At 37.1% G+C, this 16983-nt stretch overlaps 1 protein-coding gene across 1 annotated transcript in view; it reads right to left on the bottom strand.

Annotated features, from left to right (window-relative positions):
- Positions 1-331: 331 nt before the first annotated feature.
- The window catches only part of GPR158 (G protein-coupled receptor 158), a 453369-nt gene continuing 436717 nt past the window's right edge, over positions 332-16983 (bottom strand). The window contains exons 8-11 of the mRNA XM_073885618.1: positions 14815-14953; positions 8861-8966; positions 5581-5727; positions 332-4768 (exon numbers count right to left, since the gene is read on the bottom strand). Of these exons, the coding sequence (XP_073741719.1) occupies positions 3293-4768; positions 5581-5727; positions 8861-8966; positions 14815-14953 (1868 nt within the window). The 3' untranslated portion in view covers positions 332-3292. The remainder of the gene's footprint in view (positions 4769-5580; positions 5728-8860; positions 8967-14814; positions 14954-16983) is intronic.

Genomic DNA, 16983 nt, shown 5'->3' on the forward strand with positions numbered 1-16983 from the left:
TGGAGTTCTTGTTCATCTAAAGATCATCATCATTGTTTAGCAAATTGCCTATGTGTGTTCAGTAAATTAAAAAAGGTAACTGGATTACTCCCCATTTGGGCAGAGCTTTCTTAAATCAAAATCACTAGCCCTAACAGGTTTTACTGGCTCCAAATGATGACCTGGATGTTTGAGGCCACATGCGGCTAATCACGTATTTCCATAGACAGGCCTAAGAGGATGTATGTGCATAAGTGTACCAAGGCCAAAGATATATGAGATTCCCTCTCAAGATGGCTAGGTGAAATAAATTTGATTTTTGATAAATACACAAATCACCATAAATCACTTTCATATAAATATGTTTTATTGCAGAGAAGTTATAATTATTTACATGCTGTAACACATCACAACATAAATTTACCAAATATTTTTCATGGTGGGATGCTGTTGGTTTCAGATAATAGTTTCAGAAGAACCACAGATTAAGTGAAGAGACTTACAGCTTTATTGACTCTACAACTCTCGGTCGCTAAATGCTAGAAGTCAAAAGGCAGTGTTTCTCAGTCCTACCTGTCACCACTTGCATGCAGAAACCTAGGAAGCAAATACAAGAGAACTGTCGAGTTTCAAATCCATATTGCCACCAAAGTTTACAATGGGCTGAGTTATAATTCATGTCGTAAAGCATTTAATTCTTGCATAAAATATACAGTTCTATTAAGATTGGTATAAATCTACTTATTTATAAACCCTGGCTTAAAAACGAGGAGAGGATGCAGCCTGCACATGCATTGAGAAGGACAACCTAGCAAATGTTTGTGACCTTAACAGTGTTGATTCACTTTCTTATTGTTATTGATTTAGGAAAATAACCTCAAGAATTGTAGATTTAAACTTCTCTTGGTGATAAGTAATGGCAATAAAACTCTAGGAAAGACTGGAGGCACTCTCACTGATTTATGCTGGTGGAGAAAAATCTATGGACTGTAGAATGTCACTAAGGTATAATTTGGCAAGTCTTCTTTAAGCCACATCTCTAGCAGGATCATCCTGAAGTGCAGTAAAAAGTCACTGATGCTTGAACTGCTTATTTCTTAAAAAGTGAATAAAGTGCTAACAGACCTTGAACATAAATGAAACAAGTAGGTGGACCTGGAAATTCCAAACCAAGTTCAATATAAATATTCCTTAAAGTTGTGTTCTGAGGTTAACGAATAAAGAGGCCTTGACTGAAAAGGGAGAAAAGAAGGAAGTAAAATAGAGGAAACACAGAAAAATAGAATTTCTATATCTCTTCACACCTACCCCACCAACCTGAGTAATGCACAAAGCAAGCGAATGGGCGAGGAAGATAGATGCACAGCTTTGCAAAATGGTGACGTGCTCACTTACTCCTGAATACAAACCGCTGAGAAAATTTTGATGATGAATAAGGAGAAGTCCTAGTTTCTAGTTTCCACTGAGAATGATATCTTCTCAGAACAGCCCTGTATCTACCTTCTGATTCTCTTTTCCTATCTTTTATCCTCCTAGCATGTTCTCCTTGCTGCTCATGAAATGAAAAGCCATTAGTTAGGCTGGAAATGTCCTGGCCAAAGAAGACATTGATCCTTCAGTGTGTCTAGCACGAGAGAAAGGGAAGTCTGCATTTTATTCTTAAGCGATTCATCTTTAAATAAAATGAGACTGAGCTTTGGAATGGAATCTCTTTGCATGATCACATCAGTAGGGCTAAGTCAGCGAAGTCAGTAGCTTAGGATTCTCATGCCAAGTGATCAGGGTGGAAGGCAGTATGATTTACAAATTTTGCTCTGGGGGCTGTTTTGCTTTGCAAATAAACCTTGCGCTTTTTATTTTGAGCTGGGTGGCTCACAATGGCAATTTGCAGGACTTGTAAGTTTTCCAGTGCTTGGGAAAAGGAAGAGCCCACACCACCTTATAGGCTTTGAATATATCAGGTTATAAACCTCTTTGGGATTTAAGCCCAGCAAGTGTTACCCCTAGCTGAAGCAAAGAATAAGAGTTTATGAGAATAAGTAGTTTCAGGTAATTTAAAATATATATTCAGTATGCATAATAAAAATATATCCATACAGTGATCTTGATGCTATCATAATTTTTCTCTTTAAAAAAATACTCCCTTGAAAGTGCTATCAGTAGCTCCCTTCCTGTCTGTGTTTTGAAAGGCAAATTCCCTGGCTCTGCAGTACTGTGACAATTCTCATGTCGTTCCTAGAGTCTTCCCTTTTCAGTGGTAATAATAATGCGCAGTGTGTTTTTCTCACTCTTAGCTTCTTCCTGGCGAAATGCTGCTAAGTATGAAATACTGAAAGAGTTAAAAGGGACAATAAATTGGAATGAAGGTGTTACCTGTCTCTGACTCTGAACAAACAATAGGTAAGTTGTCCTTTACTGAGACATATGACTAAGTCGGACCACTTGATCTCTGAGTCCTAACAAGAAGTGCAAAACAAGTAACTCAACTTGTATAAAAAACCCTGATTAAGACAGTATCAGAAACTATGATGTGAAACAATAGAGTCAAATCCAAATTCACAATATATAAACCACAGCCAAAACTAAAAGATTTTATCATAATGGTTATGGCTTCCCAAGCCAGAGGAAGCTTATTGTACTCCAAGGATCAACTAAAGTTGATAAATAGCAGGTATTCTGTAACTTGCAATAACAACTGAGTAGCTGCGGATTGCATAAATGTGTTGTGTCACGTAATATCAAAGTTATTTGCAAAAATTATACAATCTGGAATGCTTGAATATGAGACACAACAATGTACTGAAACATACATTTATAAGAAAATGAGAGCAATCATTAATATAAAAGGTATTTTTGGGATGCATTAAGTTAGCAGTGCTATCACGGTTAAATAGGTAAAGTAAGTTCAGTTAGCTACTTAAGAATTTCGGTCATATGGATCTATACCTTCTTGTTCTTTGCAAAATCTCATACCTCTTCTGTGTCTTCTGGTTGGCCTTGCTTAGGATCTTCAAAGTGCCATGGGTAAATACCGATCAGGGGCAGACACTGAGGGCGACTCCCGCTAACCACGCTGAAATGTAAGGATTCTCCTCGTGTTCCCAGGGGAAAGACTTCCCTTGGCCAGTCTAATTCTTCCACTTTGCTGTTACTCTGCCCTCCCAGTCTTCTTCCACCCATGCCTTTCACATTTCCCGCAACTGACAAATACTCCTTGGGAATTTTTGATCCTTCCATCTTCTGTTGAATTAAGGGTTTCTTCCTTCTCCTTTTCTTTCTGGGGATGCTACACTTTAAAAGTATCCCAGACCTCTTATTTCCGAGGCCCTGCCATCTTATTTGCACTTAGAGTGCAAGAGGCAGGTAAAGCTACACTTCTTTCAGCATTTGGTTGATCTGGGGTCTCAAACTCCCAAGGGCACACCTCAGCTCGAGATGTTAAAGCCTGCTGAAAGTTATTACTTGAGTTATAGGAGCCGGGCGCATTTTCCTCAGGGGAAGATATCTTTTTATCCTGGTCTCCTGTTGGGTTGGGATTTTCATTCTCGATTTTTGATGCTACAACTTTGGGGGGCAGTTCTTCATATTGTCCAGCACACACATTGGCTGCATAATGCTGACCGCCATTCTCATCTTTGGCTCTCCCTGGGGGAACCTGAGTCTTGGAAATCAAAGGCTTCTCATCTTCCAAACTGGGCTGACCTTGGCTCTCCCAAGGGCATAACTCAGCCTTGTCTATGCTCTTCTGATTGGTTTGCTGATACAGTTCAGCTGCCCTGGGCTTCTGATGAGATTTCTCCTTTAAGGAAAAAGTTGGGTTTTTCTCCATTTCAGAAGCTGCAATAGATACGTGTTTTTGAACTTTTGATTCTGAAGGCACGGGACCAGGGGCCAGGTCATAAATCTCCCAAGGGCACACCTCCCCTATGTCAAAGTTGTTCTTCATCTGGGTGGTGCCTGGGCTCATGTCAGAATTGGCAGTGGGCTGGTTGACCCTTTGTTGCTTCATAATCCCAGATTTCTGAGGTTTTCTTGGCTCCTCCAAATGATTGGAGTTTTGGGGGGCAGAATCTTTAGTCTCTGCGTTATCTGAATTTGAGTATTTTCTGTTTGTTTCTTTACCTTTTGGCAGAGGTTTCTGGGATTTAGCACGATCTTCCATGCCTGATGTTTGGGTTTTCCCAGCTAATCCAAGAGTCTTCTCCTTGGCACTTGCTATGACACTGAGAGACTTTTGCAACATGGATGTTCGGGGGTGGCCCGGCTTCTTCTCTGAGCTGAGATTGTGAGCGCTTGCTGACTTACACACCAAAGGCACAGACTCTGTGGACTCGGCCTCACTGTTTTCTTTCAGTTTTTGTGTTAGTTTTTTACTTGACAGAGACTCCAGCGTAGATTGTTCTGTAGCTTCCTCTTCTTGGCTTTCCACTGGTAAACTGTTGGACTCTTCCGTGTGCTCCCTCACATGATCATAAGTACTGTGCGATTTCTTTAGGGAGAAGACTCGGTTTTTCAGGGACTCCTCTTTGGGCTTCCCAGTGTTACCTGAAGACTCCTGTGGGTTCTTCCTGGCCAGGGCAGTGTTTTTGGCTGTGCTGTGGTCTGTGACTTCCTTGTCCTCTTTGGAACATTGCCTGCTGACTGTCTCTGGGATCTCGGTTATACGCCTCATGATTGAACGGCCTAAGCCCTTCTTGGAGCACCGCTTTTTCTGGAGGTGGGGGTTATTTGTAATCATCTTCTTCCTTTTATATATTTCCAGCTGGGCATAGAGTTTCTTCAGCTCATCCTGCCAGAACAAGAGCAAATTCACAGAGATGTGGAACTTAGTGGTTCAGCTAGATACTATTAATAAATGTAACCTGAAGTCAGTAAGCTCAAGCTCTTTAGGGAAACTGCCCTACAGCTTTTCATACCATGTGTGCTCATCAACTTTCTCCTCATTCTTACTTTTCTGACAAATTTGTGTTCTGTTACATATAGAGTTTGAACTTTAAGACTTGAACACATGCATCGTGCCCTGGTTTCATGGAGTGAGCCCTTTGGACTTACAATTTGTGTGGGCCAGACTTGACCTGGACCATAACAAAACACAGCATATTGTCCACTGACAAACCATATCCCTAAACCATATTGGAAGCATCATGTAGCCATTGATAAAATTACCCCTAATGTTGAGTTAGGTTTAGGGGACAGCAGACTATCGATTACTAAAAGCAGCTTTAGTCCAAATGCTGATATACTGGCACAGATTACTTTCAGTAATCTGGGCTCTCTGCTCGCAGATCTATACTTCTTTCCATCAGCAAAACGTCACAAACCATAGTAGGGAACATGTGTCACCAGTTCATCATTACGACTGCTCATAAGTCAGTTGAGACTATCAAGACTGGCCTGTGTAATTTGTACCATGATGTGTGTTTCAGAACTGAGTTAACTCTGCATTTGATGTTTTCAGTTCTTACACACACACATTCCCCCTCCCTTTTTCTCTCTGGGCACGTGTGCACACAGGTGAGCATATGCATATGTCAGCCCACACATGCTTGCCTGTGTGCATGGGGTGAGCCTGAAATAGGAAGGCTGAAATACTGGCATTACCCGAATGTCCTCCGGGTCTAAGCTGTGCTCACTCCACGCGGAGTTGATGCTGCTGTTCAGGTAGGACCCAGACCGGCCCAGGTCTAGCTCATCTTCATATGCTTCTGTAGCAATGTCATCTCGGGGGTTATTGCTTGAATGTGAAAACTGCAATAGAGACGCAATGTGAGCTGCAGATATTAACCCACTGGCAGACAGCAGAATGATTTTCTAAAGGTTCTAATGTTCACATCATTTCTTCAGCTTAGATGTTCCTTATAAATTCCTTATAAAAGATCTGCTGTTATATTTGTGTTTTGCTTTTCATGTTACACGCTAGAGCTCTTAGGCCATCTTGTTTATGTGGTTCCTTCTCCGACTCCTATTTTCATCCTCGTCTTTTCTCTAGGCTCCCAGTGTTCACTTACATTACTCCTCATACATGATATTTGCATTCTGAAAATGAAAATAAGTAGAAAAACCCACACGAATGTTCTCCAAGCAATTTAGACCCACTGGCAGCTGGAGGGAAAAATATTTTTTGAGCTGTAGGGTATACCTTGTGTTTGTCGTTCTGCATCATATAGGGGAGGCTGTATGTCACCGAGGGGTACAATTGGCCCTGATCACAGACAGTGACTTTGAGTCTACTACACATGGCTCCAAAAAAGCTGCCTCCAAGACCTAGGGGACAGGAGGTCTGAATGCTAGCATCAACTACGTTGACAGTGAGATTGGAAACAAATCACGGAAGCTCCCTAGAGCACCATGCTCTCTCAGCCTAAAGTGATGATATCTAAGTTTAAAATTCAAACCTTCACTGAAATTACAGAATTTTTTTCTCAAGCTCAGTATTCTTAACTTCCTCCTTCATTACATTTTGAGGTATTTTTATTCTTTTCATGTGGCCTTTTGATATTTTTCAGTTTCACGGACTCTTGCTATCTCTATTCTTCATCAAATGGAGACATGGAGAAGTGATTCAGACAAATGATGGAAAGCAGGGAGACGCAAAACAATCTTGCCACTTCACACAACATATAAACCAACTGACTGTCCTATGAAAACTGAGAGAATGGTCTAGGGAACATGGGTTCTCTTCTCCCAGCTTGTCATCAGGTCAAATATTCCTTTAAAAAATTAACAGATCACCCTTTCATGATACAGAGCTATTTTACTGTCAATGTTTGTTAAAATATTTAAGTGGGCAGGTGAACATAACATGAGAAACAGCAATTCTCTATGTAAGGAATCATGAATGTTTTGTAATTGGAACTGACTGGGAAACCACAGAAACAGGTGAATCTTTCCTTTACTCTTGTACTACATCTGTGGTTCTGACATGTGTCAGGAATTTAAGGCCATAAAGATGAATAAAACACAGTCCTCTCCTCCAAAAGCTCAAATGCTACTAGGAAACCATCCAGAGGTTATTTGTAAGAGTGGAATTGTTCTTCTTAAGCGCAGTCTCAGAGATGATCTTGAGTTTGAGAAACACTTATATGTCAGATATTGCCCATTTTCTGCTTTATTATTTGTCCTGAGTACTTATAATCTATCTAAAATAGTATTTTAAATATTTATCTTATTTATTTCTTCTGTTTTCCCCTTCTCCATAATATAAGTACTACAAGAGCACATATTTTTATCTGTTCATTAGTTTTATTCCAGGATATAGAACTGTGCTTAGCAAAGCCCCTCAAATGATTTTGTTAAATTATCTGAATTTGAGGTATAATTCACATACCATAAAATTCTCAAATTTCAGTTGTACAATAGAGTGATTTTTGGTATTTCACAGTGCTGTGCAACCATCACCACTATTTAATTCCAGAATATTTTCATCACCCCAAAAAAGAACCTTAAACCCATGAAAGCAGTCACTTCCATTTCCCCTTTTCCCCAGCTAGTGGCAACCACTTACCTACTTTCTGTCTCAACAGAGTTGCCTCTTCTGAACACTTCATATAAATGGAGCCACACAAGATGTGGCCTTTTCTGTCTAGCCTCTTTTACTTGGTGTAATGTTTTGAGGTCTGTACTAGTTGTAGCACGTATCAGTGCTTCATTCCTTCTTATTGTTGGATAGTGTTCCATTGTGTGGATACATCACATTGTGTTTTCACAGTTGACGGACATTTGGGTTGCTTCCACTTTTTAGCTATTATGAATAGGGCTGCTAGGAACATTCATGTTCAAATCTTTGTACGAATATATGTTTTCAATTCTTACAATTGAGTGAGCAGTCTGGGTATATAGTACATCCATCTAATAAAAATGTAATCGTGTAATGCAAAGTATGAAAATGGATAAGATAAATTGCAGTAACAGACTAATCCATGAAAACTGCAGCTATCTGGTATAATTCAAGTAAGGAAGAAAATAGGCATTTTTCTCTGTTTACATTTGTTTGCCCTTTCAATCAGGCTGAATTTCAATGTTTTGCTTGTGAGAGGAGGTAAAGCCTGGAGTGAATGACAAGCAATCACAAATTCTTGTCTCAGCTGTGCTAATATTATATTGTGTGGTACTAATATGGATATATAATGTTCTAATATTTTGTTTTTCTATGTGTAAATGAGGAAAATAATAATAATACTCTAACGTATGTTTTCTCCGCATACTCTGATATCATATTATTTCACTGTAAGCATCTTTATTGCTATCATGTCATAGATGAAGAAATTGAACCTCAGAGAGATGAAGAGTCTTGGCTAGTGTCATATTGTATAGCTAGCGTGGGTGGAGCATATATTCGTAATCCCTGTATTCTGAGTGCTGGCCCATTTTCCCCCACTTCGGTATGCTTCTAGATAAGTCTTTGCCAGAATCTATCATTATAAAGCAAGATTTTTCTATACACAATATTATAACTATTTATATAAAAATTTTCTGAATGTTTACAACACAATGCTTCCTGAATGTAAATCCAAACAGGAGGGTTCTTAGAATAGGATAATTGTCTTTAAAAATTATTTTGATGTTACAGCTACAAAGAAGTTACCTTGAATCCATAATTAAATCATATCTGTATATCAAAATATTTGAGAAAGAACCAAACCAGATGATGGGTTTTGTACAAATTAAAGCATTTAAAAATTATATGGGATGTTTAATAAATCCTAAAAGAAGAGAGACATTTAGTTCCCCGAGGAGGGAGCTTTAAAAACATTTTAGTGTGTCAAGCAAATCTCCACACCTCCCTTTCCCTATATTGCCAGATATTTTTTTAAACGAGAAACAACTCCATGCTTATTTAAAATAACTGTCTTGCAAGAGAAAAGTAATGTTAAAGGAATACCTTTGGAATCAAAAGCAACCCAATGGTGACTGTCACAGTCAAATGAGTATGTGCAAAATATAGCATTAGCATCCAGTCAGACTGAAGTCTTGAGGCAAGAACGAATCTGAAATGAGAATTCACCAAGTTAGTAATCCAACAAGATCTCTATTTAAAACACTATACTTGGAATTTTTTTCCCTCAGTGTATTAAAAAAAAGCAAGCAAGCATGAGAAAAGTTGTACTGTTGTTTCTGTGGCATACATTTTCATCACAGAATAGGCCCTAAGTAAACCTGACTGGATGCATAAGACATGAACTCTTTATTATTTATTATTTTAAATTATCAGTAGTAAGAAAGACAGCATATAGGTATATAATATGCTAATCATTTCCTGGAATAATTATTTTGTATGTAAATTGAATGTCTAAAGCAAAAGCAGTGAACACATGTGAATTCAAAAGAAGAACAGATTTATAAACTACTGGCTTCAGGCAAATTTGGGTTATAAGACACAGCCACCTAACTCTTGATTCTAATCTTTTTCCTTTGAAAACAATTAAGAAAAAATTAAGAATAAAAGAGTAGGTAATTATCTGTCTTTGTGTATGGCCTCAGAGGCTTAAATGATAAACAATGCAATGGATAAAATGAAGATACTAATGGTTTGTAAAACATATTTTTTAAAATAAAAATTTTAGTTGTGAACTATCAAATTGTTCCAAAATAATTTAAAATCATATCTTGCTGAGGAATTTATAAAACTGTTCTAGGACAGTCCTGTAGAGAAACATGTATAGGAAAAATTCAGTACTGATACCTACTCTGGTGATTTTGGAATATTTTCATAAATCCATAAGAGTATATGTACAAACTAAAACTCAGGTTTTAAGGACTCATTCTCTTGCAGAAACCAGGTGATGCTTTTATTAAAGTCATTTTGCAATCATATTCTTCTTTTAATTTTTTTCCATGCATTGTTTATCCATGAAAGCTAAATATGAGATTTTATTGTGTTTGGAATTAGAGAATTAGCATTTTTTAAAAAGATTTGATTATTTATTTATTTATTTATTTGAGAGAGAGAGAGAGAGAAAAGGTGAGCAGTGGGAGGGGCAGAGGGAGAGGGAAAGAAGGAGAGACGCAGACTCCCGGCTGATTGCAGAGCCCCAGGCGGGGCGCATCTCACCCCCCTGAGATCAGGACCTGAGCTGAAATGCAGAATCAGATGCTCAATCAACTGAGCCATCCAGGCGCCCCTAGAGAATTAGCATTTTGATTCAGTGATATACATCATCATATTTGAAAAGCTAACATCTTAAGAAAATGCTTATGATATAATCATAAAACACATGAATCTAAAAATAGAAGAAACTAATTTTATACCTGCATTATGCCATATTCCTGACAAATTTACTAAGTAAATTAGTATTATTAAGACTTAAAACAAAATTTCCATCAAGGGGATTTCTTCATTTTCACCACCATCCTCTCCCCCCGCCTTCTCACCTTCCCCCCCCCCAAAATCAAGCTAAAATGGAAGCTCAAGAGTTGTTCAAAATGGAGATAGTTTCCTCTGTGTTTGGAGACATAAGATGGGCTTAAAATATATACACAGAGTACAGAAAGTTCATGATAGCTCACCTATAACCAAATACGATTTTATGAATTAACGTATTCTCTAACTCCTTAGTGAGAAATGTGGCTTTATACCTGCCTTGAATATGACTAAATGAATAGTCACTTTGTTCAGGGATGACATACTTTTGACAGATCCTGTGCTGGGTCAGGTGAGATTTTTTTAAGCATTGAAATCGGATCATCATACTCGGTAACAAGTAACAGTACCCGAGGCATAGTACTGAGGCATAGAGGCAATATAAAATTGTGACCTGGAAAATTATATAATCCAAATTTGCTGGGGTCATTTCCAGTACTGGAGCAGAGAGTTATATCAAAGGAGATGGATTTACATTCTAAAAGTGTTCTCATGCACTGGAAATTTCTATCTCAAATGCCAACACAAGTGAACTTTAAGCTAGCCTACAATATCTGGAAGGAACAATGGTTACATATATTTTAAATTAAAATGGTGAGCCTTCCAAAAAGTTTATTTGAAGTACTACATACTACTTGCCCTTAAATTAATCAGCGTTTAAATACTGCTAGGTTTGTTAGATTGCAGTTCTGCGTAGAAATATCTTAAGAAAAATTGGGTTTTGCAGTCTTTTTAAAGATTTTTCTTTAAAAGACTATTTCAACTTCTAAAAAATAGATCAAACAGTCAGGAACATAGAAATAGTTAAAAATTGAGGTTAAGAATAAAAGCAAACTTTTAAAAGTCTTGCATTTTCCCAAAGCTTTGCTCTACACTTAGTAAAGGATTATAGAACAGATTAGGCAAAATGCCTTCTGCATTATTAGACTTCTAGACTTAATCCTTTTAGTTTATTTTTGTTCGATCTGGCAATTTGGTGAGAATAAAAGTAAATCTGTATATAAATATGTAGTCATAGTTTTAAGTTTATATATTTATGTATGTATATATGTATACACAGTTATGTTTATATAATTTTATATTTTAAGTGAACCAGAACAAACATATATGCCTATTGACAGAGAATATCTTTGCTGATGTTGGATACCTTATTTAATATTATTGAATTCTAGTAAAAAACTACAAAGATGGGTCCAGTTGATTTATATTATTATGTTATTGCTTCCTATTCTTGCACTTTTATCAACATTGGAACCACAGCATGTATGAATTCAGTTCACATGTAAATAAGAAATTATATATACTTGATTCCTTTAATTATCACTGCCTTTTGCTTTCTCACTGCTCATCTCCCTAAAATCAGTGTTCTGTAGATTTACTGTGTTAAACTATAATTCCATCCTTGGTTCTTTATGGCCATACAATGAAATTTCCAAGACAGAGTAGCTAATCTATACTATAATTCTTTGAAGCCAGCATGCCACAATCTATTGGGTTTGGTCTATGCAGAAGGGAAGTCGAATTTGGAACTTAAAAGTTGGGCTCCCATTCAGGTTTTCTTAGGCTTGAAAATACCAAAGCCTACCAAGGCCGGTCACGCTGCTACCACTAGAAGTCCTCCCTATTCAAAACTTAAAGGAGACTACACAGTTGTCTTGAGGAAAATTGATCTTTTAAGTAGGGCATGTCTACTAACACAAAGTCTACTAGGTTCAATAAGAACAATTCAGTCAGAGCTTGTGTCTATGTGAACCCAGCTAGGCTGATGGGTTGTCTGGGACTCTGTAGGAAAGACCTAAGGAAAGTAAGAAAGTTATTATTTTTTTTTCTAAAGCAAGCTCTATGCACAGTGTGGGGTTTGAACTCATGACCCTGAGATCAAGAGTCGCATGCATGCCAGGTGCCCCCAGAAAGCTATTCTGAATGAATATTTAGAATAGGTTTCCTCACTTCGGCCCAGTATTAAAACAGAATTTTCTGAAGAGTGGCTGCTATTATCAGATGTCAATTGAGGGTTGGGAGGATATCATGGTGAATGGTTTGGAAAGTACTGGTTAAACAAAGTTAACTAGGTTTCCTTACAGCAGGACTTCTCGGTATGTCACTTTGTGCTGTGACATTCCTAAAAGGGAGTTATCAAATGCAATGTGTCATAAATATACACAAGCATATAAAAACATCTAAAAGTGATATCCTAATATATTAACAGTGCTTATCATCTTTGGGTGGTTGGATTAGGGAGTTTATTTTTTATCATTTTATGATTTATCTGTAATAACCACCTATTGCCTTAATAGGAATTTTTTAAAGTTCATTTAAAAAATAACTTTACCTTGCCTGCTTGGGCAAGTTGAGAGTTTAAAGTCCATTGAGGGGCACCTGGGTGGCTCAGTCGGGTAAGCATCTGCCTTCAGCTCAGGTCATGATCCCAGGGTCCTGAGATCAAGCCCCCCCGTTGGGCTCCTTGCTTAGCAGGGAGACTGCTTCTCCCTCTCCCTCTGCCACAGCTCCCTCTGTCTGTGCTCTCTCTCTATCTATGTGTTAAATAAATAAAATCTTAAAAAAAAAAAGTCCATTGAAAAAATATACTTAATGATGAAAACAGAACAGATATAAATCTTAAGATAGAAAAGGATAAAGATCAATTTAGGTAAATGCTTTGAACAGATTTAATTTCTTGGGCAATTAATTTGATTCTAAGAAATACAGCAGCTGATTGGAGGGCAAAAGTAGGAAACCCTTTGCATGACATGGTCACATTCTGACAACAGAAGACATTTCAACTCGTCTGTAAATTTCTTCTGGCATGCTTATAACTCTTTAATTGGTTTGTTAATACAGCATTTAACTTATAAATGGTTCTAGAGAAGCATGTTTGTTATATCTTGAAACACAGGTGTTTGAGATTCTGGAAAAAAACAACAAAAATGCAGCTTTTCTTAGGAGATGGTTTGGGAGATATGTGAAGACTGTGGAGTCCTGCCCGTGACAGTGTTCTCTGGTGCTCACTACACTGTGGACCTGCAGCATCCCCTCTCACATCCTTCAGCTCTAGTCCAAGTAGAAGTGAGAAAGCCTTCTTTTTGCCTATTTATAACATCATATTTTGCTTATCTTTCTTTCCTCTTCTCTTTTTCTCTTTCCTCTCTTTCTTGAGAGGGGGGGCAAGACAAAGCAAAGAGGCAAATTTTCCTTTGATTCCTGGCCCTTTGATGGTATTTCTAGGGTTGTCAAATCATAAATACTTCCTTTCTTACTTAAAAGTGAACAAAGTGTAGGTATGCCTAAGGTTCAACTGCTCTCTGGCAACATCTATCCCTACAAGTGCAAGGTATCATTTTATAATTATTGACTAAAGTGAGAAATGATAAGTATCTTCTAAAACTTCCATAGACCCACACTTTCCCACTCTGACTCCCACTATTGTTAACCTCTGTTTTTCAATTGAGGGAAAATACAAATATTCAAAATTTCTCATTAAATTCTTATGTATATCCTAACTTTGTCAAGCAAATGAATGACATCTTCTTGTTGCTTTTCAAATTATAGGATTTTTTTTTGTTCTGAGGTTTTCATTTCATTTTCAGATATAAATAGGTATAAATTCTCAGAAGTCATACATATTTCACTTTGTTCATTTATCATAAGCTACTTTCTTCCTCCTTTGTACTTACCGACTATAGTAATAAATGGGATATTAAAAAATGGAGGGCCTGGCCACACTCCTTCCAATAGAAAGTCATTGCTAAAATATGATAGTGATAAAACCTCACTGCACACAAAAATCGAGTCATTGAGTTGGAGTGGTTTTTTAGTTTTGAATTTAGCAGAATTAATACACATAAGTTGACTGAGTTGAAGATTTTAAAAATGTAAACCAGTGTACTAACATGAATGGAAACACAATTTATCTACATCTACTTTATAACTATGTGTTGCTTTCTATCTTCAGAACAAAAACCATTATATATCATAACAACATTCAATGACATTACCATAAGTTGTTTAATATAATACAATAATATCGAGTTAACCTTCAAATAAATAAAAGTGATAACAAAACAGAAGGAACTAAGAACAGCAGTTAAAAAACAAAACAAAACAAAACTATAGGGGTGTCTGGGTGGCAGAATTGGTTAGGTGTCTGACTCTTGGTTTCGGCCCAGGCCATGATCTCATGGGTCCTGAGATTGAGCCCCACGCTGGGCTCTGTGCTCAGTGCAGAGTCTACTTGAGTTTCTCTCTCTCTCTCCTTCTGTCCCTCTCCACCACCTCTCCCTCTCTAAATAAATAAATAAATCTTAAAAAAAATGAGTTATATTCATTTGGCATTTCTGTGACAAAGAAATTAGCTTAAAAACACTATCCTTCCTAAATCTTTCCATTATGTGTGTTATCCAATTTTGCTATTTAAATTAAACTGCAACACATCAGAGAAACAAAACAGTTATTTACTAGCTCCACAGAGCACTTGCCTAATTGTATGGAATATAGCAGAGATAATGAGCTCATTGTGAACTGCAACAGCCATATAGCGTGGCTCATGAAATGCTGATGGCACTGTCCGCACTGCATAGCAGAGATAAACACCCCACAAGAGGAATAAAAATTCAGCTGTGAGAAGAACAAAAAAAAGAAAAACAATTTTCCATTAGTTTTACAGGTGAATAAAAATGCAAAATTTAAGTTCTTTAGCATGCATTTTTGGTGTTATAGAAACATAAGTTCAGTTAGAAATAGATGCATACAAAATGTCATTCATATATGAATACATATGACATATATTTAAGATTTTACTCAGTGTAACAGGATTTTTCAAAGGCACAGTTTGGTTTTTGTTCTGTTTTTTTGTTTGTTTGTTTGTTTTAAAAGAGTGGTTGGTTTCTCAGATTTTTCTTTTGCTAATATCTGGCTTTTTCCTCAAACAACTGTAAAATAATTTTCCACATCCCCAACCTAAGTTTGAGATATTCATAGAGCATCTGGGTCATAATGAAGTCTTCAAGGCAACAAAGGCTTATAATGTGTTTATATGCAGCTTCTAGAAATTTAAGCTCTTACTGCATTGAATCTGGTTCCACAACATAAAGATACCCATTGCCAGAAATATGAGAAAATAGGTTGTTAAACATTCAGTGGCATATTTTATAAATGAACCATTATTTTTTCACACATGACAGAAATCATATCTTTTGTGGGTGGAGTGTTGAAGGCTTCGTAAAATTCACAATCACCTTGTTTGTGGGCTCAAGCCAGAAGAGACAAGCATAGGATAGCAGTTAAGGATAAGGGCTTCAGAATCACACTAGACCTGACTGGAAATTCTGGCTCTATCTCTAATTAACTTTGTATAATCTGAGGCAACTTAACCTTTCTGGCCACAGTGAGCTTTTCTGGAAAATGAGAATAACAAAAGTACATATTTCATGAGATTATTTGTTAATGAAATCAAATAATGACTAGAAAGCACTTAACATGGTTTCTGACACAGTAGATATTAGATAAATAAAGGAATAAATAAAAACACATGTTTAATGGTTCTTATTGTTAAACATCTCATTTGACTTTTTTTTTCAAATTGAACATTGCTATTTTAACTCATTCTGACCAATAATTGTTCAATCCATTTTATCATGTCTTAGCGACATGACCTCACTGAAAGATAACATCTAAAGAAGATAATATCTAATTAATAAGAATAAAGAAGAAAGCTTTAATTTGGAGAAAACGTTTCATCAAATGCATCACCTCGAGGTAACCTGCTTGCGTATCTATTGAAACACTGACTTCCATTCCCATACGCCAAGTTGTTTACCTGCCAACCTGTCAGCATATTTCTGTCAGTAATCAAACAATAGGTAGTGCCCTAATTATTGAAAATCCCTTAAGTACAGAGTATCGGATTGGATAAAAAAACAAGACCCATAGATATGCTGTCAGCAAGAGACTCATTTTAGACCCAAAGACACCCCCAGATTTAAAGTGAGGGGGTGGAAAACCATTTACCATGCTAATCAAAAGAAAGCTGGGGTGGCAATCCTTATATCAGACCAATCAGATTTAAAACCAAAGACTATAATAAGAGATGAGGAAGGACACTACATCATACTTAAAGGGTCTATCCAACAAGAAGATCTAACAATTGTAAATATCTATACCCCTAACATGGGAGCAGCCAAATATATAAGCCAATTAATAACAAAAGCAAAGAAACACATGACAATAATACAATAATAGTAAAGGACTTTAATGCCCCCCTCACTGAAATGGACAGATCATCTAAGCAAAAGATCAACAAGGAAATAAAGGCTTTAAATGACACACTGGACCAGATGGACTTCGCAGATATATTCAGAACATTCCATCCCAAAGCAACAGAATACACATTCTTCTCTAGTGCACATGGAACACTCCCTAGAATAGATCACATCCTGGGTCACAAATCAGATCTCAATTGGTACCAAAGGACTGGGATCATTCCCTGCATACCTTTGGACCACAATGCTGTGAAACTAGAACTCAATCACAAGAGGAAAGTTGGAAAGAACTCAAATACATGGAGGCTAAAGAGCATCCTACTAAAGAATGAATGGGTCAACCAGGAAATTAAAGAAGAATTAAAAAAATTCATGGAAACCAAAGAA

Source organism: Callorhinus ursinus, unplaced genomic scaffold (genome assembly GCF_003265705.2).
Source record: "Callorhinus ursinus isolate GAN/ISIS: 27379988/994484 unplaced genomic scaffold, GSC_fseal_2.0 scaffold63, whole genome shotgun sequence".
In the NCBI taxonomy this organism is placed as follows: domain Eukaryota; kingdom Metazoa; phylum Chordata; class Mammalia; order Carnivora; family Otariidae; genus Callorhinus; species Callorhinus ursinus.